The 26,173-nt window shown below is 35.2% G+C and overlaps 1 protein-coding gene across 4 annotated transcripts in view; it reads right to left on the bottom strand.

Annotated features, from left to right (window-relative positions):
* stag1a (stromal antigen 1a) overlaps positions 1-26,173 on the bottom strand; it is a 59,572-nt gene that overhangs the window by 21,826 nt on the left and 11,573 nt on the right. For all 4 annotated transcript variants that reach the window (XR_007180707.1, XM_048162295.1, XM_048162296.1 and 1 more), the window contains exons 2-7: positions 5,574-5,716; positions 4,071-4,185; positions 3,821-3,973; positions 2,511-2,607; positions 2,331-2,407; positions 2,035-2,239 (exon numbers count right to left, since the gene is read on the bottom strand). Coding sequence is in view for 3 of the 4 variants with exons in the window: in XM_048162295.1 (XP_048018252.1) it covers positions 2,035-2,239; positions 2,331-2,407; positions 2,511-2,607; positions 3,821-3,973; positions 4,071-4,185; positions 5,574-5,602 (676 nt within the window). In the remaining variant the exon portion in view is untranslated. The remainder of the gene's footprint in view (positions 1-2,034; positions 2,240-2,330; positions 2,408-2,510; positions 2,608-3,820; positions 3,974-4,070; positions 4,186-5,573; positions 5,717-26,173) is intronic.

The following is a 26,173-nucleotide window of genomic DNA, read 5'->3' as shown; positions in this document are numbered from 1 at the left end:
GACTTTATTCTCAACATTTTATCTCGACGTTTTTCTCGAAATTTAACGAGTTTTTTCTCGTAATTTAATGACTTTATTCTCAACATTTTATCTCAACATTTTTCTCGAAATTTAACGAGTTTATTCTCAACATTTTATTTCGACTTTTTATCTCGAAATTTAACAACTTTAATGTCGAGATGGTTTTATTTTTTTATTATTGCTTGGTCCTAATCCTCTTCCGTAACTGGTAGTATTCTTTTTCTTCAAAACTATCTAAAAACTTTAATGCCTGTAGAAATTAAATTTAATGCTTTTCAATGCCATTTAAAGGCAGGGTAGGTAAAAAAATGTATAAAAAACTTTTTTTCAAAATTTGTTTAAACTTTATTTATATATCAATACATAATTAAAATGTAAGTACTCTGAAAAGAAAGTATAAAAATCGAGTGTCTGTAGACCTCTCACGACTGTTTTAAAGACAGCTCATTATTTCCATTCACTCCACCCCTCCCTTCTGGGCTCCTTCCAAAGCCACGCCCCCAAAACGCATGAACGTGAGACTCCGACCACTGAGCTGGAAGACGCATTATTTACCTGAGACGAGCGGAGAGGAAGGAGCACAGTGCATGTAGTGACATCATGTCAGAATCACATGTAATAAAAATAACTTTATAATTATGAAGATAAACAAACAAGATGTATTTTAGTACTCACTATCAAGCTAGCATATTGATATTGGTAAAGTTTAAAATATATATTTTTTGATTCGCTAACGAGCTAGTTATCTATAAGGCAAAGCTAAAAACAGGTTGCATGATACACGTTTTTCCATTACCATCATTTACACTGTGGTGAAGATGAATTTCGTGTAAGATTCATAACATATACGTTGTTCTACAGATAAACAGAGTAACATACACTCAAATATCAACTCACAACTGCATTGCAGACACAAAATAATAACACACACATACAACAAAGTGTGTACGACACACACAGATACAAGATAAAGACATCAGTAAACATAGGTAGAGAATATAAAAACAAAACAAAGGCGAAAAAAACGTGCAGGTAAACTTACAGGTGAACATGGTAAAAGAGTTAGACAGAGGGTAAAATTATGCACAATTCAACACTATAGCTATCATTATTTATCGTCTCTACTACGGCTCGCTAAGTAGGCTAATGTTATGTTAGCTATATTACGCAGCTACGTGTGCTAATGACACATGCTTCATGAAAAAATAAACAAAAAAATATGTATGATCAAAATACAAAAAGAAAGATTTACCTGTCCAGCAGAAATAAAGCCATCAAGGAGTCACTTTTCAGCCCCTTGAGTTCCCTCAGTTCTCGCCATCGCTGGAAAGCCACGCCGATATTAACTCGCATTTTATTTCTTTGTTTATCCAAAGACTTTTTGTTCATTGCCTTTTCTTGTACTGTTACTGTCTTCCTTTTTTGCCTGGTTTGCCTTCACTAACTGCATAGGCCGGTACTGTGAATTTTGCTTGCCGTTTCTCTGCCATTGTTTTGGTATTCCTAGGATCCATGCCTCTTGGATTCCCCAAATCAAACGTGCGCGCGCAAGTGGGCAGGTCATGTGTGGCAAAAGGGTGGTTGCCATGGTTGCGAGAGAGTGACAGCCGCCTAAGCCAATCCTATGTTTCGTCCCGGATGGAAATAATGAGCTGTGTTTAATACAGATTAAACGGTCTAGAGTCACTCGATTTTTATACTCTTTTTATCAGAGTTCTTACATTTTAATTATGCATGTATATATATAGAAAGTTTAAACAAATTTGGAACAAAATTTCTTACCTACCCTGCCTTTAAGGCCTTAATTTTCGCAAAATCCATTTAATGACTTTTAATGCTTTTTAATGCCCCGCGGATACCCAGAATAAAAATTAGAATACACATGTCTTACACTGTCTTAATTTCTATGTTTTTAAGTGTTAAATCATTATTTCATTTATGCAGAAAATGCAGGGAGGCTTTTTTTGTTGACAACAGATTTATAAACGATTCTCATTACAAATTTGGGTTTACCTGCTAGAGTGCTGGTGTGTCTGAAGGCTCGGACCTGTGAGTCCGACAGACCCGTGAGCAAAGAAATGACCGTGTCCATCATGTACTCGTCGTAGATGATGCTGTACTGGCACTGACGGATCAGGACACAGATGAACTCACAGAAGTTGTAGCGAAACTTCTTCCACAAAGGGCCAGAAATGGTCAAGGGGTAATCGCCACTGTCCTGCATTAAAACACCAAAAATTACCTACTCAGATTGGAGTTCAAAGGATGTTTGACTACACTAGCTTCTGTAAATCCATCAGAAAGGGTACCTCGTCAAACTCTTCTGTCATTTTACGGATGATTTCAGCATTCTGCATGTTGCGAAACATTTCAATTCTTACAGTGCCTGAAATGAAGGATCATCAGTAATCACTACTATTATGAATGAACAATATATTATTATTGATTAATAATGCAAATGGACATTTATAAGCATATGTTATTTGTACCTTTACAGCCAGAGCACTGGATGAAGAAGTTGATGAGGTCCAAAAGTGCTATATCTCTGTCCTGCTTGTACGACTCGATCCAGTCATCAACGACAGACTGAAAAGATTTAGGAACAACTGTGTAACTACACAAACACAGCAGACGAGCTGCTCAACACTTGCTTCTTTAGCAGAACAATCTGGCTTAAGCGAGTTATTACGTGAGCCTGACAAGGAGGATGTAATAACTGCACACCTCCATCTGTTACATATTCAGCACCTGCTCCTGATCTGAAACATTTGGAGAACAGCTATACATTTCACTCTTAATTTAACACTGAAAAAATACACACTGTTTAATATTTTATAGTTAGGGCTGTTAAATGAATGTGTTAATGTATGCAATTAATTATACACTACCGTTCAAAAGTTTGGGGTCGGTAATATTTTTAATGGTTTTTTTTTTTTTTAAGTTTAAGTTTCTTGCTGAATTTTCAGCAGTCATTACTCCATTACTCCATTCTAATATGCTGAATTGGTAATAAAAACTTTTATTATTATTACAAATGTTTAAAACAGCTGTGCCGCTTAATATTTTGTGGAAATTCTAATACATTTTTTCTTGGATGAATGGAAAATACAAAAGAACAGCATTTATTTGTAATAGAAATCTATTGTAACATTACAAATGTCTTTACTGGTTGGTGCCGATAGCCTCGTGGGTAGCGCCAACATATAGCACTGTTGCGCTTCAGGCGAACCAAGTTCGAGTCCCGGCTCACGGACCTTTCCCAATCTTGTTCCCCCTCGCTTCCTGTCCACTCTATACTATCCTATCATAATAAAGGCAAAATCGCCCAAAATAAACCTTAAAAAAAAAGTCTTTACTGTAACTTATCAATTTTATGCGGCTTTGCTGAATAAAATTTGTAATATCTTTAAAAAAATATATCTTACTAACCCCAAAATATTCAAAGGTACTGTACAAGTTTAACACAATTACATTATATAACACTTTTAGTAAATTTATTCAATTTGACATTATAACCATTTAATTTGGTTCTATGTGATTTCTATAAACTGACTTTACTCATATTAAATAATGAAAGATATTTTTTACATATCATTTATGTATAAATCAAACCCAGATTGGATATTTTATAAAAGTCGTTTGCATTCTTTCTGTGGTGAAATGCAATTATCATCAAAGCTGACCAAATAAAAATACCACCCAACTGAAATTAGATTAGACATAAGAAACCTAAAACCAATTTAAGCAAATCTGTATGTTGATCAGTTTTGTCTTATGATTTTATATTTGAGTTTTATACCTGCATAGCGCTCTTTCCCTGTTTGACCACTTCAAACAGAGTAACGGGATCCCCCTCTCCATTCTGCTGAGCCATTCCATTGGCCTTCCGCCCCCGCGGGGGTCCCATTAAGCCCTTTTCTGAAGGTGACTTCCGAGGCTTCTTGTTAGGTGCCTGGAGTCAGGGTGAATAAAAATGCCAAGTTAAACCATGAATAACATTTTTTTTTCTGTGCTAAGTCTAGAAAAGTCTAGTTTCATGTGAGGTATACCGGTGGTCTGCCAGGCCTTCCTCTCTTCTTCTTGTTCTTTCCATCTCCAGGGTCGTCCAGCTCACTCATGCTCATACTGAGACTCACTGTGTCCTGACCCGACTCACCGGAGTCCCTGTGAGAAATACACACCATAGGCTCCACATGAAATCTGAACATCTGTGTCATGAAATGAAATAGTATTTGTGTCCACATCTGATGAAGTAAATTAAACACAAAATTCAGCTATTAAGTGTTTTTGCAAGCTTAATTCTAACATTAATTTTATTATTAATTAAAAATAATTTATTAAATATGTGGATTACTTTTATGATGGATGGATGCACTTTTTTGGGCTTAAAGGTGCCCTCAAATGAAAAATTGAATTTATCTTGGCATAGTTAAATAACAAGAGTTCAGTACATGGAAATGACATACAGTGAGTCTCAAACTCCATTGTTTCCTCCTCCTTATATAAATCTCATTTGTTTAAAAGACCTCCGAAGAACAGGCGAATCTCAACATAACACCGACTGTTACGTAACAGTCGGGGTGTACGCCCCCAATATTTGCATATGCCAGCCCACGTTTCCAACATTATAAAAGGCATTAGACAAGGGCAGTCAGTATTAACATCTGGATGTGCACAACCAAATCATCAGACTAGGTAAGCAAGCAAGAACAATAGCGAAAAATGGCAGATGGAGCAATAATAACTGACATGATCCATGATAACATGATATTTTTAGTGATATTTGTAAACTGTCTTTCTAAATGTTTCGTTAGCATGTTGCTAATGTACTGTTAAATGTGGTTAAAGTTACCATCGGTTATTACTGTATTCACGGAGACAAGAGAGCCGTCGCTATTTTCATTTTTAAACACTTGCAGTCTGTATAATTCATAAACACAACTAAATTCTTTATAAATCTCTCCATCAGTGTAGCATTAGCCGTTAGCCACGGAGCACTATCAAACTCATTCAAAATCAGAAGTAAACAATATAACAGTATACAATACTCACATAATCCGACGCATGCATGATGAACACTTTGTAAAGATCCATTTTGAGGGTTATATTAGCTGTGTGAACTTTGTTTATGCTGTTAAAGGCAAGCACGAGCTCCGTGGGCGGAGAGCACGGGATTTAAAGGGGCCGCAGCATAAAATCGGCGCGTTTATAATGATGCCCCAAAATAGGCAGTTAAAAAATTAATAAATAAAAAAATCTATGGGGTATTTTGAGCTGAAACTTCACAGACACATTCAGGGGACACCTTAGACTTATATTACATCTTTTAAAAACATAATCTAGGGCACCTTTAAAAATACAACGCCCCATTCACTACCAATGCTTGGAAGAGCCATTTTTTAATACAACTCCGATTGTGGTTCTCTGAAAGAAGATTGTCATATACACCTAGGATGCATTGAGGGCGAGTAAATCATTGGATAATTTTAATTTCATTTAGTTGTAGCTGAAGTGAACTCCAGCCTATGAGTGGAAATGAAGCAGGGACTCACTGTAGCACTGGCAGCTCTGAGGTGATCATGATGATGGAGGGGCAGCTGGTGTGTTACAGGTCTGGTGTGTAGTGATCTGCTGGGTGGAGCTCTTTCAGTGTGCTTTAAGTGCTGATGACAGTATTAACACTGCAACTCTGAGCCTGTAGGAGACAAAATGGAAAAACAATCAAACATTTGTTTGTAAAGATCTTTAGGCACTTTATTTGTGAAATATTACTTCACCTACAAGATCTAGATTCCATAATTAATAACGTTATACAAAGCAAATGTTTCTCATTTAAAAATGAGTAATAGTTTGCATATTTCAATTTATATTCCATAGAAATCTGAAATACTGTGAATAATGCTCCATAAACATATTTTTAAATGATATCAAAGTCATGAACTTGACACAATGTTCAGGGTCTGTAACCCTGCAGAACTTCTGAAACGCTGTAATGTGGACATGAAGTAAAGTTGAAAAAAGGCTAAACAGAGACACCAACTGGTCATTTGATGAACTGCAGCAACACATCATTAACAGATGTCAATCTATTCTACATAGTCACATCAGGGAAGAGCCCTACAGATCCACACGTAGATAATCTGCTTCAAAAACATTTTTAAGACAAAGACATCAAATCCATTTCACTATCATTGACAAAAAATATCTGGGTATTTATTTCTTTAAGTTCTGATAAATCTTTTCTACTCATAAAATTAACAGTTTGATTTTTTTAAAGGGTTAAATATGAAATGAATGCGTCACTGAGAGGCCAAAAGTGAATTAAACTGATTTATTTAGCACGAAGCTTTCACCTCACAAAAGCAACAGAACAATAAAAGGCTCTGTTTGATTGTTAATACAGCATGGGGCAAAAATATTAAGCATTTCATTTAAAACATCAGTTAAATAGTAAAAGATGACATTTTTGTGTGAATGTGCATGTTGTTCTGACTAAAGTTAACTTTCACCACTAGGGGCAGTATGAACCATAAAGTACTTGACCTTTAATGATTCTCTGATGGCATAACGAAATGTGTTTTTTGAGAATTTCCAAACATATAAAAATTAAATTAATGTTCAGTTGGCTCTAAGAGACAATACTGATCATGAACACACTTTTAGAGTGAATTTTCTCTCACTAACAGAATGCTGAACTCCAGAGGATGTAAAGCACTTCTTGGACAACAGTAGGGGGCAGGCTAAGAAAGTTTTCATTAAAATGTTCTTCACTAATGCTTAGATGAGGAAATGCACACAAGTTTGAATCACACCATAATACTCTCTTTCTTTCGCTCTATCATAATAACCCTCTTTCTTTCGCTATATCTCTCTCTTTTAATGCAGAAAACTCTCACAGTGATGTAAAAAGAAAACCAGGCCATGCCAATTACTTCCAGAGAAATATGTACTCTAAGAAAGGTGAAATATGTCATAATGGAAAAGAAAGTGTAATTTCATAAATCAAAAGTTATTCATTCTGACCATCACTATATGGTGAATAAAGAGTCAATAAAATGAGATGAAACAAACACGCACGACAGGATCGGGATGTGAGTGTAAAGTGGTGTAAAGATGAGGTGAATATTATCCTCTTTAGACTGCCACTAGATGGCTGTACGCTGTAGGTGTCCTGGAAGACTCTGTTTTACAGGTGCGAGTCTGCAGTGAAGTTAAACAGAGTAACTGTCAGGACACAAGGACAAAAACTCTTGTGTAGAGAAGCAAAGTCATGCATTATGTGAGCTTTAACAAGAAATAAGCAGAATAGATGCAAGTAAAAGAGTGTAGGAAAACTATCTGGTTTATATTTGACCCTGTAACCTGGTCCTCAGTGGCGTCGTGAACACATTGAGTGCTCTAAATATGACCTCCCCTCCCCCACTGTTGTCACATTGCCGCTAAACGCTCACCACCACCACACGGCCACATTACACCTCGCTGACACCACAGCACCACTGAGAAAACTACAACACGCATACATCTGAAAATAAACAGGGATCGAGGTGAAAATGCCACTGATTTTTTATAAAACCCTGTAGTTATTTCCTTTTTTTTTTAATCTGTTGTGTAACATTGGATCAATTTTACAGTATTCAATTCTAGGCCAATCTAGATATGAGTTTAATAAAAAAAAGTTGTAAAAAAAACAACAACAAAAAACACGCCCCCCTATAAAGGTGAAGGTATATTGCATATACAGTGTAATTGAAAGGAACAACGATTCATCATGAAAACACATTAACTGTGTGACTTTTTCTCTTCAACTTTAAAACAAAGAACACGTAATCCAGTAATAACTACACAAAAAAAAAAAATCTACAATTTTAATGTTATTTTAATTCCATTAGTTATTTTCAGAGGTGTTTTAGGGACCGTTAACACGTAACCATTTTCTACTAAAACGTAAAACTTTTTATGTGTTTTGGCCATTCATTTATGTGACGTCAACACTAGGGTGACCATATTTTGATTACAGAAAACCAGGTCACTCGCCCGGCAATGAGATACTCAAATGATACTCGAAGTTTACTCAAAGATGCCTTATAATTTCAGCACATTTAAAGTATGCCTCCTCTGTATGGATAGAAAATTGTTCTATTACAAAATACTATCTATAACCAAAGACACAAATTCAGATGTTACTCAACATGTTTTTTTATGACAAGTTCCAAAAATAACGAAAGAAATAACGATAGAAATAATGTCTCTTCTGTATTAGAAAAATAAATAAATAATAAATAACTAAAAAAAATACCTCTGCTATATAAGCAATCCAAGTTTAACAAAAATAGCTCTCACAAACTTACAAAAACTAACTAAAAATATCTATATCTTTAGTTTTCTTCTTCATCCTCGTTTTCCTCTTCATCCTCCTTGTTTGCCCATCTATATTTTGCTGTAGAGCTGATCTTTCCCAGCAGTTTTTTGTTGCTTAACAAACAAGCATGAAAGTTATAAAGAAATTTATATAGGCTTATCAGCTGTTACATCGCAAGGTACAAAGGAAGAGCACAACGAGCTGAACTCATTGTAGACGATAGCTGAAGGTTGCTCTGCTGTTACACAAAGTATCTGTTATTCAGTTACAGACGACTGCACAAATCGTGCAAACTAATGAAAACATTATAAACTGTTATCTAGAAGTAAACAACTGTAGTTTAGGCATAAGTCAGCCACGACGCTGAGAATATAGTTACCTTTATGGAATAATCCACTAATGTCTTGAGATACAATGTAAACTAATATTTCAGTTGCATGTGCAATCGCGCATGTCTGTGAAACTCAATTATGTTAATGTATGCTCCGCCTTCGGAACCCGAAAATCTTGTAACACCGGTCAATTTAATGGCCCTATGAAAAACAATGAAACCAGGACAATTTTCATCACTTTATAAAAAACAACCAGGACAGTACGTGAAAACAGGACATGTCCTGTGGGCCTGAAAATGCAAATGGTTTTCAAAGTGCAAATCTTTGAAAACGATGCCATTATAGTCTCTGTGTAAACTACAAAAATGCAAATTTGTGAAAACGGTGACGTCACGTTCTTTACAAAGTGATATCGCCAACTATTGGCCTGGCATGTACAATACAGAATTTTTAATTGTTTTCCTTTTGACAACGTTGTTGTCTGTATGCTAAAATGCAAAGGAAAAATGTTTCCGTTTTTTGTACACTGTTGTCGTGTAAACGTATTCTTAAAAGTCTAAACACACACACACACACACTATATTCTTCCACATACACATTCTTCCAGCAAGATGCAGGAAGATGGAGACCAACTGAATGGAGGCGTATTGAGGCGTCTTAAACTAGAGCTGTATGATTTTGGATAAATTGAGAGTGATAATAATGATACAGTGTGCTTGAAAGGACTGTTTGTAAGGCTGTTTCATACATGACAACTGCTCTCTCTGGGTCAGTGGCACCACCAACACAGATTTAAAAATTCGCATTTAGGGTGTTTGAATCGAGGTTGCGACCTTTCAGCGATTAACATGCAGCTCTTAAGCTTTTTTAATGCCATCTTAAAATCTTAAAAAGAGCGGAAATAACAACTAGGCATGATGGAAGATGTCCAGCAGATATATATTTACCTAGAACAACAAGTATGTTTATTTTTTTCAACAAAATATAATTAATAAAAAACAGCAAAAAATAAAATAATAATAATTTTATAAAATTCAATGGTCAAATAAAAAAAAATTACATGCACTTTTTTCTAGTTTTGATATCAAAAAGAGACATGCACACACTAATGCCAAAACAACCAATAAAGGCCTTTAAGTCTAGGGCAAATGGGGAAAAAAATTACATTTTAATAACCGTTTGCTTATTAATGTTTAGATGTTGTTGGATTAAGCATATATACCAAATGCTGTTGAAATCAATGGGCTTCAAATAATATTGAAGCCCATTGATTTCAATTGTATATGGGTCATTGACGAATAAGGTTTTTAAAAGTGTAAAAAAAAAAACAATGGAGATATAATTAAGTTTTATTAAGTCTTAATAATGAGATTATGTGGTATTTGTTATACTGAATGACAATATTTTCAAACAATGCTAGCTAGCTAGCCAAAGGACAATCAAAAATTTATATTTAGTACAATTTTTTAAAATATTACAACATTTTCCATATTTTATAGTGGTTGTTCCAAATGACCTGATGTTTTTGGACATGCGTATGAGTAAGTGAAAACATGAATTTTTCAAATAGTTTAGTTACTTCACGACCATGTAGTCTTTTGCAGGTGTCTGAATGATGTCACATCCTGTCACATGCTATTGACCGCATGACTTGATCCAAAATTGTCCCTTTATATTGGTTACTCAGAATGACATCAATGAAATTCATTTTTCCACACATTTTTTCTCATAACAAAGTGATGACTTCTACACATAATTATATTACCGTTTTGCATTATGTTGATATATGATGTTATAAAATCGTGCCAGAATAATAATATATACATTTATTACATTTTAAGATATTTTAATCACAAATAAAATGGCTGTATTGGCCTTTGGATGGTTAAACCAAATGACCTTTTGACACTTTTTAAATACCTTTATGTGTAACAAAACCTTTTGGATTCAGTAAAAGAGATCTAGTTGTACTATCTTACATACTGTCATATCTTGTCATATCTTTGTTTTTTATTATTATTAAGGCCTTTGGACACAGAAGAAAGAAAGTTGAATTCTTACACTGAGATGCATATGTTATTATCAACATGTTGCAAGTCGTTCATTAATATGGTATCACTGGTATCAGGGTGTGTCAGCTGACAAACACTGTCCATAATACACTGATCATAACAAAAAAAGGAGCGATGCATCAGCCAGATAAAAACAGCTATTTTCCAGATCGTGGCTTTGGTTTGAGTCCACTGCGTGGAGGGATGAGTGATCAATGTCTAAATAAAGGTGTTGGAGAGCTTGTCTGTGATGTTTCTGGAAGTGATTCAGTGAATCTGTTGCCTTTTTTATTGATTTGGTTTTACTGAATTCAAACATGAGTCAATATACCTCGCCCAGTACTACAAATATATATATTTAATAAATAACAACATCTAAAACGAGAGGCTGTCAGAGTGTTTGGGTTAAAATAAAATATTTACACCGACACCATGAGGGAAAATGAAAAAAACAACTAGCAAAAAGTTACAGTATGAAAACATTAAGAATGTGGGTGTTAACAGAAGACCTTCATCTGCTCCTCATGTTCAGCAGAATCAATCTGAGGCAAATTGAAACAAGCTAATGCAGTCGAGACGGACCTTCTCTCTGTTCTCAAGTGCTTTATTGGCATAACAAAATTGCTTGCTATTGCCAAAGCAATAACAGAAAATAGAACAACAGAGCAAGAGAAGCAGAGAACATGAACAAGTAGAACAGTTATTGACAAACATTAACATATCACACAAATAAATATATATAGCAATTAACAGACAAAAAAGCTGAATCTCTAAATGAACTGTACGTGAACAATGCCTTTCTTAAAGGTGCAGTTCACCCAAAAATGAAAACCATGTCCTTATTTACTCACTGTAATGTTTCAGTGGAAGAATTTTTGAAGGATTTTCAAGAATTAATGCTTCTTTTTTTTTTTTGGCATAAAGCAAAGATTCTTCAAAAATCTAAAAAAGGATTTAGCAGGTAATGTAGCTTGCTTCTATATAGTTTCTCTCTCACTCTTATTCTCCAGTGGTGTGGAGATATGATTAATGAGCACTACTGTGAGGAAAAATGGTGCTTTTTTTTTTTTTTTTTTTACAAGGGATCTGTCTTCTCTGATATAATCACCTTTGTTTCACAGCTCTCACAGACCTTCGGAGCAATTCTTCCCTTCCTCCCTTAAACTAATAAATCATAAAATACATTTTAAAAAGAATCTCTCAACCTTCTACCCAGTTAGTTTAGAAGAGCTCAAGCTGCAAGCATTGATGAAACAGACTGGTAAGTTGGTCAAATCTAGTACGGACAATGAACTATCTGATAACAAACATCGCAGGCTGTTATTCAGACACTAGATATAATTTTTAATATTTTTTTACTAGTGGGTGCAGGACACTATAGTTCATTTATGCAAGTGAGGATAGCAAAATAAAGTAAACTGTGACATAATATACCCAAAAATTCTTCATACAGTGAACTACCAGTAAAATTGATAAAAATTTGAGACCAAAAATTATCCAGACACTTTGACCTGTACCTGTCACAAAAACAGGACAACCCATCATGATTTTGGTCATATTTTGAAGGCTTAATTCAAGGAATAATTCAGATAGGTTCCACATAATGACTTACGATAGTATATTTTCAACTGAGGTAAAAAGTAATAAAATAAATCGATCCGATCTGGAATTTCACGCGAGCATAAAAAATAGCTCCCAATACAGATTTCACAATAGGGTGGAAGCTGGTCATGTAAATTAGACATTGACAACAGAAAGCTGCTTGGATCGCTGCACTATTGACAAGAAACAAACCTTTTCACCAAAATTTCAGTAATGTGACCGAGCCTTTAACCTGCTGCCAATGGGGGGGTGGGGGGGATTTAAGATATATTATGTGCAAACTTATGGAAGCTTGTTTCCGCCATGAAATATAGAAATTAAAGAGGTAACTGCGACTTTTTCCTCACAATTCTGACTTTTTTTCTCAGAACTGCGATATAAACTCACAATTGCCTGATATAAAGTCAGAATTGCGAGTAATAAAGTCAGAATTGCAATTTATAAAGTCCGAATTGTGCGATATAAACTCACAATTGTGTGTTATAGTGTCCAACAGTGAGAAAAAAGACTGATGTTTTTTCTCAGAATTGAAAAAATCGAGTTTATATCTCACAATTCTGACTTTATAACTCGCAATTGCATGTTATAAAGTCAAAACTGGGAGATATAAACTCGCAATTCTGAGAAAAAATATCAGTCCTTTTTCATCAGTCTTTTTTTTATATCATGCAATTCTGACTTTATAACTCGCAATTGCGAGTTTAAATATAGCAATTCTGAGAAAAAAAGTCAGAATTGTGAGATAAGTCGCAATTACCTTTTATTAGGGCTGGGTAAGAAATATCGATTTCTCGATTTTAATCGATTCTCATTTTTACGAACCGATATCGATTCTTAAATCCCAAGAATCGATTAGTCTAGAATATGTAGCGCCTCCCATCCAATTAATTGCAATAATCTTTGTGCTTTGTATTTTTGATATGAAGCAAAGTCTCAGATTTCAAATGACGTCCATCTTATTATGAGATTCAAAAAATAAATACCGTTTTGGCGCAGTTTAATGTGACGTGACAGATCGCTTTAACTGAGGCGCTAAAGCGAAGCGGCAGCATGAAGCGCATGTGAACATCCTCTCCTCCGCTTTAATACCAGTTACAGCGGGAAATAAACATAACTAAACATCTGCAGTAGTGTTGTCAAAAGTACCGGTACTTCGGTACCAAGTCGGTACTGAAATTTTGAAAATGTGACGATACCAGCATTTCTGTAGTACCGGTAGTACCGAGAATCCGGGTATATTCGGTACCCACTGATAAGGCTGTTGGCAGTATTTACTTGAATATGACACGAGTGAAGCACAAAGCTTTGTTTACAGAAGAAATAATAGGTTAGCAATTAAATGTGACATCGCAGCCATTGAAACATTTTGGTTAATGCCGAATAAGAGAGGTGCGTGAGTCCATACATTTAAGCTTCGTATTCTGTTTTCCGAATCGCGATCTGGTCACCTGATTAGCAGAGAATTTAACAATATTCCATTAGTTATTCCACTGAACATGGAATCTGTTTCTTTTCCCAAATCTTCACTCACGCAGGGGATTATAACGTTTCTTTCGTTCGCATTTAGGCCTATTATAGGCTATCCGCATTCTTTACTGTGGTAAAGTAGAAAAAAACACCGTAGGACAGAAACCTTTTTGCTTGCACGTCAGTTTCTATTTAACAGAGTTTGTGCTTGTTATTAGACTTTATAAGGCGCGTCAAGTTTATTTGTATATATCGCGTTTCATACGCTGGTGATTTTTACTTTCGTTTTCTCTGGCAGCGCTAAATCAAACATAGCCTGAATGTCTTGCCCCTGCAGAGGATAAAACTCGCTCTTCAGACCTTTTACAACAAGTGTCAGTTGTTTGCAACATCAGGAGATAACGAAGATATTATTAAAGAGAAATGGTCTCATTCCTGCTCGTGTCCCACATCCCTTTCAAAGCGCAAAGCGGCTATATCAAAGTAATAACGGGACTTTGGCTATATATGACGCGTCTTTGTGTGGAAATAAAAAACGAATGCTTTTTAAAATAATATTTAACTTTCTTATTATTTAGGTTACCATTATTTAACAATATTTATTTCATAGTTTTACAGGCTGTAGTGTGTTGTTTCTCTGACGAATAGCTAAAATAAACACGCACGTCTGTTACCCCTGTTGAAAAAACGAGCATATGCTGGTAAAGTAGGTTTTGAAGCTGGTATGCTGGTTTGAGCTGGTTTATGCTGGTCCAGGACCAGCTTAGGACTAGTATGGACCAGCAGCACCTACCTTACCAGCATATGCTGGTTTTTTCAACAGTACACAATGGATGTTTGAGCATTTAATTATTTTTTTTTTTTTTTTTTTTTTATATTTCAAAATTTATTTCATTGAGGTAGCCTATATATACACACACAAACACACACACTCCAAATCATATTTAATGTTTTTAAAATAGGCTATATAAAATAGTAAAATAGTTCCAATAGATTTTACTGTGGTACCGAAATTGGTACCGAGAACCATAAAATTTTCATGGTATCGGTACCGACTACTGGAATTTTGGTACCGTGACAACACTAATCTGAAGGTATGTTAAAATATACAGTACAACTTAGTGAAATCCATATCATGTCTCGTGTAATAGCTCAGTGTTTCAACCTCGGAAAGACGTCAATGAAACAGCTTGTAAACAATGTCACGTAACGTCACATTTACCTCAGAAAAACATATTCAGTGACCATAAACTCATTAGTCAGCTAGAAAACTGTACTCTAGAAAGCATTCTGATAAATATAGCTATGCACCGTTACATATTCATTATCATTTTTAATGTTCTTCAATATTTAATGCATGTTTGAATAAATCAGTTATGACAGCCGCGATTTAAATATTTATATTTCATCTAAACGAATTGGAGTAGAAATATGATTATGTAATTCTAAACTTTATTTATAATAAAAACATTGAGTGTAATTTAAGTGTTTGTATATAAATAAGTTAATATAACCTTAAATATTATTATAGTACCAACTGACTTACATGTGCAGTTTACAGCATTATTTGAGATTTTTTTCCTCTAGAAAATTTGCCATTTACTGTAACTGAAATACTACATCCAAAATAATCAATGTCGAATCGAATCGTAATCTAATCGAATCAAAAGCATGTGAACAGTAATCAAATCGAATAGTGAAAATTGTCAATACCCAGCCCTACCTTTTATATTTTTTTATTTAGTGGCGGAAACAAGCTTCCATACAAACTAGTTCATTAAGCACTTCAAGTAAACCTATGCTGTTTTAAGAATGTTTGACATTTTAAGTGGAAAACATGACACTGATCAAGAAAATTATTTCTGTAGTCAAACTGGTGAGCTTTGTGCACTCTCATCAGAGCTATTTTTGATCTTTAAGCATGTGAACCGTAAAGTAAGTCTTGCCAGGGCACATCATAATTGCTTATTACTCACACAGATTATTATTAAATTACACTGGTGGTTTGAGGGCAGAGCAGAAATTGTGCAACATTCTCAAAGGGAATGCACATAAATTATGTCAGAGTTTTGCAGAGTTTTGCAGCGTGTACTGTTTGCTCTTCAGTCACCGGCTGCCAACCCAGGATGGCTGCCAAGCTGAGCCGAGACAATATTATTGACCATTGGCTGCATTTTAATCCATAATGGCCTGTAACAAATGTACTGGCCCAAAACAAGGCTCTAAAAACACATCAAGCAGTGCAAAACAGTGTGTTTTGAGTAAAAAACGGGCTGGCCTGGTCTCTAATAAAGCTGCGCAAGCTGAGACTGGATCTAGAGTAATACGGCTCCAGGAAATGGATCTGTTTAAAAATGTCAAAAAAAATGACAAACCTGCAGATGGCATAAAACAGCAGTAATTAGAGCTAAAACATGTCAGGATTGAACTAAAATCATCTTTCTCTCCTGATCATTTTCATTTCTTTTCATTTTCATTTCCTTTCAGATGTTTTTGAATGAAAAAGATTTGAAAATCAGTGCAAAAATGACAGTGGACGCATTAAGCAGCATGTTTAGTCTGGGATTTGCTCAAATGAGCACAAGCTTTTAAAGACAAACATTACAAAAACAAATGCAAAAAAACAGTCTCAAATATTACATTAAGCACAGACCATAGCATAATGACAATTAGGCTAATAAACATAATAACGACATTATATAAAACCACTAACACCAATTGCATTCCTAACGGTCTGATTTTAGGAGGTGAGAACATGTTCGTTGTTAGCTGTTCACAGATGCTGTTTTCTCAAGATGCTGAATTTCCACAAGCTATTCCAATATCTGTTCTTTCCAAGCCACACACTTGTTTCATTAACAGAAACCTTCCAGCTGCGAAAAGTCAAGCAGCACTTAAAATGACATAAATGGGACATTTATCACTGCCAGAGTTCAGCTCAAGCCATCAAAATGATACGTACACATTCAGATATCTGAAAGCTGAAATCGCTCTTCTGTGAGCATCAGCATTAAAACACATACACATACATTGATTCACGCTAAACTGTGTAAACAAATGTTGTACAACGAAATAATTATTGTTTTTGATTCTCTTTAGTCCACTTTCTATTAACACCAACTAATTATTTATTAATATATTACATTATATTATATTAGTGATAAATATTATCCAATAATAATGTCTTTGTATCTGACATTATTCACACTTACTTGAATTCCTACCCTATAACAGCTAAAATTTATGAATGTTAAAATAACACGAAGCTAGAGTACTTTGCATTAAGCCATGCTTAAACTTCAGCACTGTTGTGGAGTGAAGCACCACAGAGACATTTATACTTAACCACAAGTTCTTCACAAATTCGTTTGGGAGCTCAATTAACAGCCAATTTATGATTGTTACAGGACCCAACATTTACACTTTCCGTTATACATTTTGACTTAAAATCTTGATGGTGGTGATTAACCCAAAAAAAAAAAAAAAAAAGACATTATGCCCAAATTCCCACATGCCCTGTCTTCACTCCTGAGGCTGACTGCTCCATTGAGTTTAAATCCCCAAAGAAAACTACAATAGAGCAAATGATGTGATGGGGGGAAAAAAGACACACAGATGTGAACCCAAACAAAGCAGATCATTAGCGTTGGGCATTGACACAAATTTCGTGATTCAATTCACAAGCTTACAAATATAATCAATATCAATTAATCAGGATATAAATCACATCAAAGTCCCTTTAAGACAAGTCATTTCACTCGGCGGCCATCTTTGAAACGCCACTCGGGCATCCTGGGCATCATGCCCTATCTCTTTGAATGGGGAAACATCAAATTCTCCAAAACTGTTCGCCAACCTTACGATTACATTTCATATTTGAAATCACCAATGAAATCTGACAACAGCTGTCTTATAAATGTTTTATCCAAACGCTCGAATCATGACAAAAAAATGTATTTTTTAGGCTGGATCAAGCTAATGCGCATGCGCAGACCTAAATGCGCGTCTCTTCTGCCATGTTTCAGAGGCGCGCGTCTGACTGTTTCTATAGAAACCAGTGCTTCTAACGGCTGCTGCAGTGACGCGATGACTTTACCAGTCGGCGATTGGCTCTTATTTAGAAGGCGGGACTTATTCCACCATATTGCGCGTTACACTTTCTCCCATTCAAAACAATACGAGTGACACGTCTTGTGTTATTCTATAGTCTTTGATCACGTACATGGCAAATTTTCTCAACGGGGAAAAAAAATCTCTCAACTAATGCATTAAACTATAGGAGTCAGTTGGTACCACATTACTATAATACTTTAGGTTAAAATGAACTGATTTGTGAACAAACACAAATTAGGATGTTTTTATAATAATAAAGTTAAATGGTCTATGGTCATTGAGTGGCTTTACAAGTTGTTTTATTGATGAATTTCCACAGTTAAACACGGATTAAGTGATTACATGAGACATGATACAGATTTTGGTAAGTTGTACTGTATCTTTTAACAAACCTTCTAATTCTCATTTATGTTTACTTGGTGCTTTAACTAGTAATAAAGCAGAAGAGAATCAGTTCATGTGTGCTTCATGTTGCTGCTCTTGATCTGAGGCGGCAACAGTGATGTCAAGCCATATTAAAGAGCAATAAAACTGATTAAAATTGAGAAATCATTATTTTTTACCCAACCCTACAGATCATCATTTCTCTGTGTTTGGGCTGGATGATTATGTTCAATTAATCGAGGTTTTGATTTTAGGCCATAATCGTCCAGCCCTAATCTTGCAAAGTTTTATAGCCATTCAATACACCAAGATGTGAAATGAAAAATGTGACTATTAATTTAAAAGTCACACACTGCGATCATATCAGATTTATCCAATGAATTACAAAAGACACACTTTTCATGTAGTGGAGACATTGTTGAATTCTTTTATTCAATAGTATTTTTTAACAAAATCCTGCATGACACCAATTTTCCATTTTTATACTGTGAATTAAAAACTGAGTAGGTGTAAATGTGTGCCATGTGACAGTAGAAATGTGTCAACCAGTATACTGTTATGAATGAGGGGTATTTGTTAAGCACATTGCAAAAGAGGTTAGTTTACAGTTGCCAATGAATTCAAAGTCATACTTGCTGCATTCATTGTTCAAATGTACGATGTCTGACACACTTAATTTTACAATACTAGCTTAAATGTCTTTTACTAGTAGCTCAATTATTACACAGTGTCTGCACCACTGTTTTACACTGCCATTGCTGAATCTTCAGCACAAAAATCATATTTTACTTAAGTTGTAAAATATTAAATGTGAAGTCTTTCTATTGAGTTGTCCTTGTAGGCTGCATGCAAAAAACAAGCATGCAGTGTCAACTGCACATCTGCAACAGTAATGAGTCTGCTGGTAATGTATAATATATATTAATAAAAAACAGTAAGATTTTTTAAATGTTTTTGAAAGAACCTCACCCAGGCTACAGTTATTTGATAAAAACACAGCAAAACAGTAATATTGTGAAATATTAAATATTTCAAAAAACCGTTTTCTATGTATTTTAAAATGTAATTTATTCCTGTGATGGCAAAGCTGAATATTCATTATATATATATATATAATGTTTTTGATCCATGTAACCTTAATAAATAAGGTTATGACACCAAAAAATATTAGCCTAACTCATATATTTTAAATATTGTTACAGACAGTCGGTAATAAAATAAGAACAAATAATCAATTATGAGCAATAGCACAAATAAATACATAAGAACAAACATATAAAAATGAAATAAACAGCTCTTTTCAGGTTTTTCATGTTGGTCTAAACTAGATTTTCAGGTACAGAAATAGTAATTAAATGTAAAATATCACTGCATAGTCTTCACTGTTTAAATATAAATTAATCCTTATTAAAGTTATTCAGTCAAAAGCAGCGAGTGATTTTTTCTGTCTTTTGTTTGATTAACATAAAAACAGACAGCAGCAGGAATATTAGGCTGCTGTAACTTTAAGAGGTGCACGGATCCAATACACTGTTACACGTGCATCTCATCTCATGTTTACATTCACTTAAGACATAACTAACTATGTTTATGATGATACTCGACAAGACGGGCGATTTGACATAATTTTGTGTGAATATGTCCGTGCAAGCTCATGAAGACGTGAAAGAGTATTCGCACGCTATGAGATGTGGCATTCTGGGTGCATGTTTTGAATGTGTGTTGATGCGCACACATAACTTATCACACAGTGTGCAAGTAACAAACTGAGAGATGTGGGTACTTTTGCGTCTACGTCTACTTTTGCGTCTAAATGCACAAATTAACTTCCGTGAAGATGCAGCCCTGGCCCAATCGGACAAGTTCTATCAACTGGCCTGAGAGTCTTTCACGCTGGCCCCGGGCCTTCGGGCAATCCTTATTGTCGAACCCTGTAATGTGCTGATTTGCTGCTCAAGAAACATTTCGTATTATTATCAGTGCTGAAAACAGTTGTGTTGCTTAATAATTTTTTTCAGGATTTTTTGATAAATAGAAAACATTCATTTGTTCATTCATTCAGAAATCTTTTGTAACAATTTAAAAGAAAATTACTCTTACAGCATCCTTGCTGAATTAAAGTATATTTAAATATGTTATGAATAATCTAAACATATATAGAAAACCTTTCAATTGTACCTAATTCACTGGATTACCATAAATAAATGAATAAATAAACAAACAAACTGTGATATTGTCATATACTGTTACCGTGAAATAAATGACTCATCATACTGTGATATAACATTTTGGTCATGCCGCCCACCCTTATTGTGAAAACTGCAAGTAGACATACGAAAAATCGGAAGATGATCTTATCTGACGTCACAAACTCACAAACTAAAACAACATCAAGTACTGAAGTTCAGACACATGAAAGCCAATCCCAATTCTCAAAATAAATATGGAACGTGGAGCAAGTTTAAATATGAAAAGCCAGAGCAATTCTTATTGCTTCTTAAGAAAAAATAGCTGAAGAGATAAATCAGATTGGTAGAGTATATCCAAAAGGACATCCTGTAGATAAACAGTCCTTGCCACTGACTGATCTCTCCCGTGTGCGCTTGCTTCATTCAGCCAATCAAATCAAACCTGCAGCTTATGACCTACAAGGGTTGCCATGGTAATGCCTGCCTTCTGGAATACATGTCATGCATGTTAAGTGCTTTACAGTAAAAGCAACATACGCATGCGTGGAGCACGTTCACATCCTTGGCAACTACTACTAAACCTCTCACTCACACACGTGCGTGTGCGCCGACACACACACACACACACACACACACACACACACACACACACACACACACACACACACAGACAACGGAGCTATTAATCCACCAGCCACAAGCGACACACACGCGTGAGAGAATAGGCGTGCTTTAACAAATATTGACTGATACAGGAAGAATTACTTTAAGATTACACAAGGAGGCTTTTTCATTAAATAACATCCACTTACAGTCAACTTATATGTAATGCGATGCACCAAGAGAGAGAAGTTCAATGAGTCGCTCAGGACAAACCGTTCACTCTTTGAGGAGGTGGATCACACAAGGACGCGAGTTCTAAGGCTTTTTACAGTGAATGCATGAAATTTAAAACATTATACAGCTATACATCAAGGCTGCACTTCATGAGAAGACTGGCCTAACATGACCCAGATTCAAAAGACCACAACTATAGGCACAACACTATTAATGTGGTCACACTACAGTACAGCTATGAGACCACATTGAAAATCTAGGATAAAAAAGTTTAAGAATTTTGATAAATGTATAACAACACACACACAAAAAAAAAGTTATGAGGTAAAATGAAGAGATATTTATTATTTGGCACTATTTCCAGGGCACTAATCAAATAAAATTTGTAGGAACGCATGGGAGTATCGGAACAATGTTGAAATTGGCCGATAAAAGCTTACAATGTAATCATCGGCACCGGTCACGTCTGGTGTGCCATTCCAAAGACTTAGATGTACTCATTTTACTTATAAATGGGAGAAAGTTCAACACGCAACATGGCAGATTAAGTCCCGCATTCTAAATAAAAGAGGCAATCGATGATTGATAAAGTCGTCGCATCACTGCCGCTGCAGTTTAAATCTCTTGTTGCTATACAGAAAAAGAGACGTGCACTTGCGCATTTTTTTTTACGCTATTTGAGCATAAGAAACAACATTTATGGGACAGTTCATGTCAGATTTTGCTGCTGATTTGAAAAATGTTATTCAATTCAGTTGAGTTCGGCAAGCAGGTTTGAGATTTCAGGATTCCCCCATTCAAGTAGATGGACTTAGTCTTGGATGCCTGAAATAGCTGCCCAGAGGCATTGCAAATATGGCTGCTGAGTGAGCATACTTTCCTTGAAAGTGGCGAAACCTAACACTATAGATATACAAAGACGATTCACACCTTTTACTTATGCAGGGCTCCACACTGGAACCTAATGGTAACCAAATGGTTTAACGATGTAACGCTAACTGTAACCATGGTATTGTGGCAAAAATAGTTTGAATGTTTTAACATTATTCTTTTTTGGGGGTTCATACAAACTTTTGAGGGTGAAATTCAAGCACTTTTTTTCAAGGATTTTCAAGTACTTCACACTTTTTCTAGCAAAGCTCAAAGCTCTAAATATTATCCAATTTAAACGTTATTTTAATGTGATGACCAAAATTAAAAAAAAATTCCCCTATACAAATGATAGGTTTTTACATGTTACTGTTGTTAAAGGTGCCCTAGATTCAAAATTTGAATTTACCTTGGCATAGTTGAATAACAAGAGTTCAGTACATGGATAAGGCATACATTGAGTTTCAAACTCCATTGCTTTCTCTTTCTTATGTAAATCTCATTTGTTTAAAAGACTTCCGGAAAACCCGCTGATCTCAACATAACACCGACTGTTACGTAACAGTCGGGGTGTACGCCCCAATATTTGCATATGCCAGCCCATGTTCCCAACATTATGAAAGGCATTAGACAAGGGCAGCCAGTAACGTCTGGATCTGCACAGGTGAATCAACAGACTAGGCAAGCAAGAACAACAGCGAAAATGGCAGATGGAGCGATAATAACTGACATGATCCATGATAGCATGATATTTTTAGTGATATTTGTAAATTGTAAATGTTTCGTTAGCATGTTGCTAATGTACTGTTAAATGAGGTTAAAGTTACCATCATTTCTTACCGAATTCACGGAGACAAGAGTCGTCGCTATTTTCATTTTTAAACACTTGCAGTCTGTATAATTCATAAACACAACTTCATTCTTTATAAATCTCTCCAACAGTGTAGCATTAGCCATTAGCCATGGAGCACAGCCTCAAACTCATAGAGAATCAAATTTAAACATCAAAATAAATACTTTACTCACATAATTCGAAGCATACATACAGCATGCATGACGAACATCTTGTAAAGATCCATTTGAGGGTTATATTAGCTGTGTGAACTTTGTAAATGTGCTGTAATATAATCGAGAGCTCGTGTGGCAGGGAGCACGCAAATTAAAGGGGCGGTGTGCTGAAAAAATCAGTGCATAGTTAATGATGCCCCAAAATAGGCAGTTAAAAAAAATAATTTAAAAAAAATCTATGGGGTATTTTGAGCTGAAACTTCACAGACACATTCAGGGGACACCTTAGACTTATATTACATCTTGTGAAAAAGCATTCTTGGGCACCTTTAATAAAAGTTCAGTGCTTTGTCAAATTTGCATTTCCAAGAAATAAGCATGTAATATTATTAGTTACTGCACTTATTAATGCAAAATAATAGTCATTTTATGACTAAATTACCTTCATGATTTAAAAATCGCCCCACCCCCCAGCAGACCCAAATCAGGTGCTGGCGCCACCATCTGTAGAACTTGGTGGCACTGGTGCTACTGCACTCAAATGTTAGTCTGGAGCCCTGTTATGAATGAGAGAAACTGCAACATGCAATATGGCAGAATGCGTCCCACCTTCTAAATAAAAGGGCCAATCGCAGATTGGTAAAGTCATTGCATCACTGCAGCTGCCATTAAAGCTCTGGTTCCCACAGAAACCTGAAACTCGCACTTAGGACTGCACATGCGCACTGGCTGGTCTAGCTGGAAAACTAAGCTTTTTTAGCACTATTTGAGCATAATAAACAACATTTGTGGTACAGTTGTAAGATTTAAAATGTTATTTAATTGTGAGTTTGGCAAGCAGTTTTTGACATTTCAGGATTCCCCCATTCAAATAGATAGGACTTGGTCTTGGATGCCCGAAATAGCTGCCCGGAGGCTAGAAAAGGACTTTGGCGATACCCATCAACAGTCACTAGTGCAAGCAGCGTCTCTGCAGCAGCAGCAGCACCCTCCCCCAGGTCCTAGTGCCCGCCCCCAGGTCCTAGCTACAAATGTTAAATCCACAAATAAAATGTTTAGGTTACAACTTCATCTGTCTGAAGAAAAAAATAATAAACTCCAGTGATTTATTTTATTATTGTCATTTTATTTTTTTCAAAGCTTTCAATGTAGTCTTATTAAAGCAAGAACTTTCTTAACATTTATTTAGCACTAACAAGTAACCTTTTGGTAAGGAGACCTCAGAACTCTGAAACCAGAATGACAAAATACAGTTTTTGCTCAATACTTACTGAAATTCAAGATGGTGCCGTGCATGTGGCAGCCTGTTGAAGCAGTTCTTTAATCATCATCATCATCATCAAATGAAAAATAATTAATTTATAATTCCTGCACAGGAGAGACTTGGTGTTGTTTCCATATAAAGGAAAAAAAAATATATGTATAATGGTACATTTACATATATTTGGCCAAACTTATGGAGTTCATGCAGTCTCAATGATGCTGTAATTATATAAAAATGAGGACTAACAAAAGACATTTTGAAAATGTTCACCTAAATTGTAACGATAATAAAAATTTGTAATAGAAAATACTGTATAACATTAGAAAACACAAAATTTATATATAGAGACCTGCATGTTTTTATTACAAAGTTAGAACATATTTACCTATTCATGTATTGCTTGATTTATTGAGCAGCTTTTTTGTGCCGTATCAGGCAGCTGTTAAATTATCAAGAAGGTGCACTTGTCAGATGTAGCCAGAATGCACTGGAATAAAAACTCTTAAAGAAAACATTGGGATGAAGGCCAACAGTACATCAGCAGAACTATTGAACAGTGTGGATGATCTGCTGTGATGCCATTTTCCAATTATCAGCATCGCAAATATTTTAAAAATTTAGTACACATTTCTAATGCTTTACTTTGTTATATTACCTTGGCAGTTAATCACATTTCAAAAAAAAAAAAAAAAAAAGAAAAAAGAAAAGAATGAACGCTGCTGTGAGGGTGTTTCTAATCAAAAAAATAAAAAAACTTTTCACTCTTTCAGAGAGTAACGGAAACGCCATAATGGATTTTTTCTTTTGCTATTGGAGCAACTGGGAATGCAAAAATTATATTTGCGACTTCCGCTTCTGAGAACCCTGAATATGTGCAAAGGGTGCATTATGTTTGTAGGTATAATCACTCTGAGATTTTATTGTTTATAATGTTTATTAATTTTATTTAGTTTATTAATTATTAATTTCCCTCAAAAGTGTGTTGTTGAACAACTAAACCATACATCTGCCTATAAAGTCAAAATAATAACAATTACTTTCAATGTACATTATCCTTTTTTTTTTTTATCTTTAATGAAAATGAAGAATACAGCTGAAATTAAGAATACATACCTGGTACACCACAGTAAAATGGGGTTTCATGTTGACTTTAATAAACATAAATTTTTCACTCAAAATCTTTGGCAGGCACTTTGAAATCTAGACACCGCAGCCACGTTCAAAATGTGAAGGCATTAGCTGAACGACTCTCCTCCATTCGGTCAAGGGCAGAAACCCTATTAAGAGTAAATCAATGGAGGCTGATGGGAGGCCGGTGAACAGGCTAAACTGATCGCCTCTTAATGTGACACAGGGCAGAATAAGAGGGTGAAATGACATGCTGGGCAACAGAAACAGATGTCTCTGAGAAGAAATGAGAATTTCCTCAAAGCTGTGTGATCACACATTAAGGCTTTTTAGTCTTCCTTGTCTCTCACATAAACTACCGATGAAAGACTCTCTTGCAGATTGTTAGTCCACCATTACCAGACAAAATAATGAAACATAAATGAAGAGCATTTCAAAAAAATATACTAAAACTATTATCTGCAATGCTGTTTGCTAGTGGCACAGAAATTACACTCATTTTTATGATTACTAAAACTCCCATCTGTCCTGCAGAGGGAGGAAAACAA

Source organism: Megalobrama amblycephala, linkage group LG17 (assembly GCF_018812025.1).
Source record: "Megalobrama amblycephala isolate DHTTF-2021 linkage group LG17, ASM1881202v1, whole genome shotgun sequence".
NCBI lineage: Eukaryota > Metazoa > Chordata > Actinopteri > Cypriniformes > Xenocyprididae > Megalobrama > Megalobrama amblycephala.
Note: the sequence above shows the minus strand (reverse complement) of the source record. Positions and strands in the feature narration are given on the sequence as shown.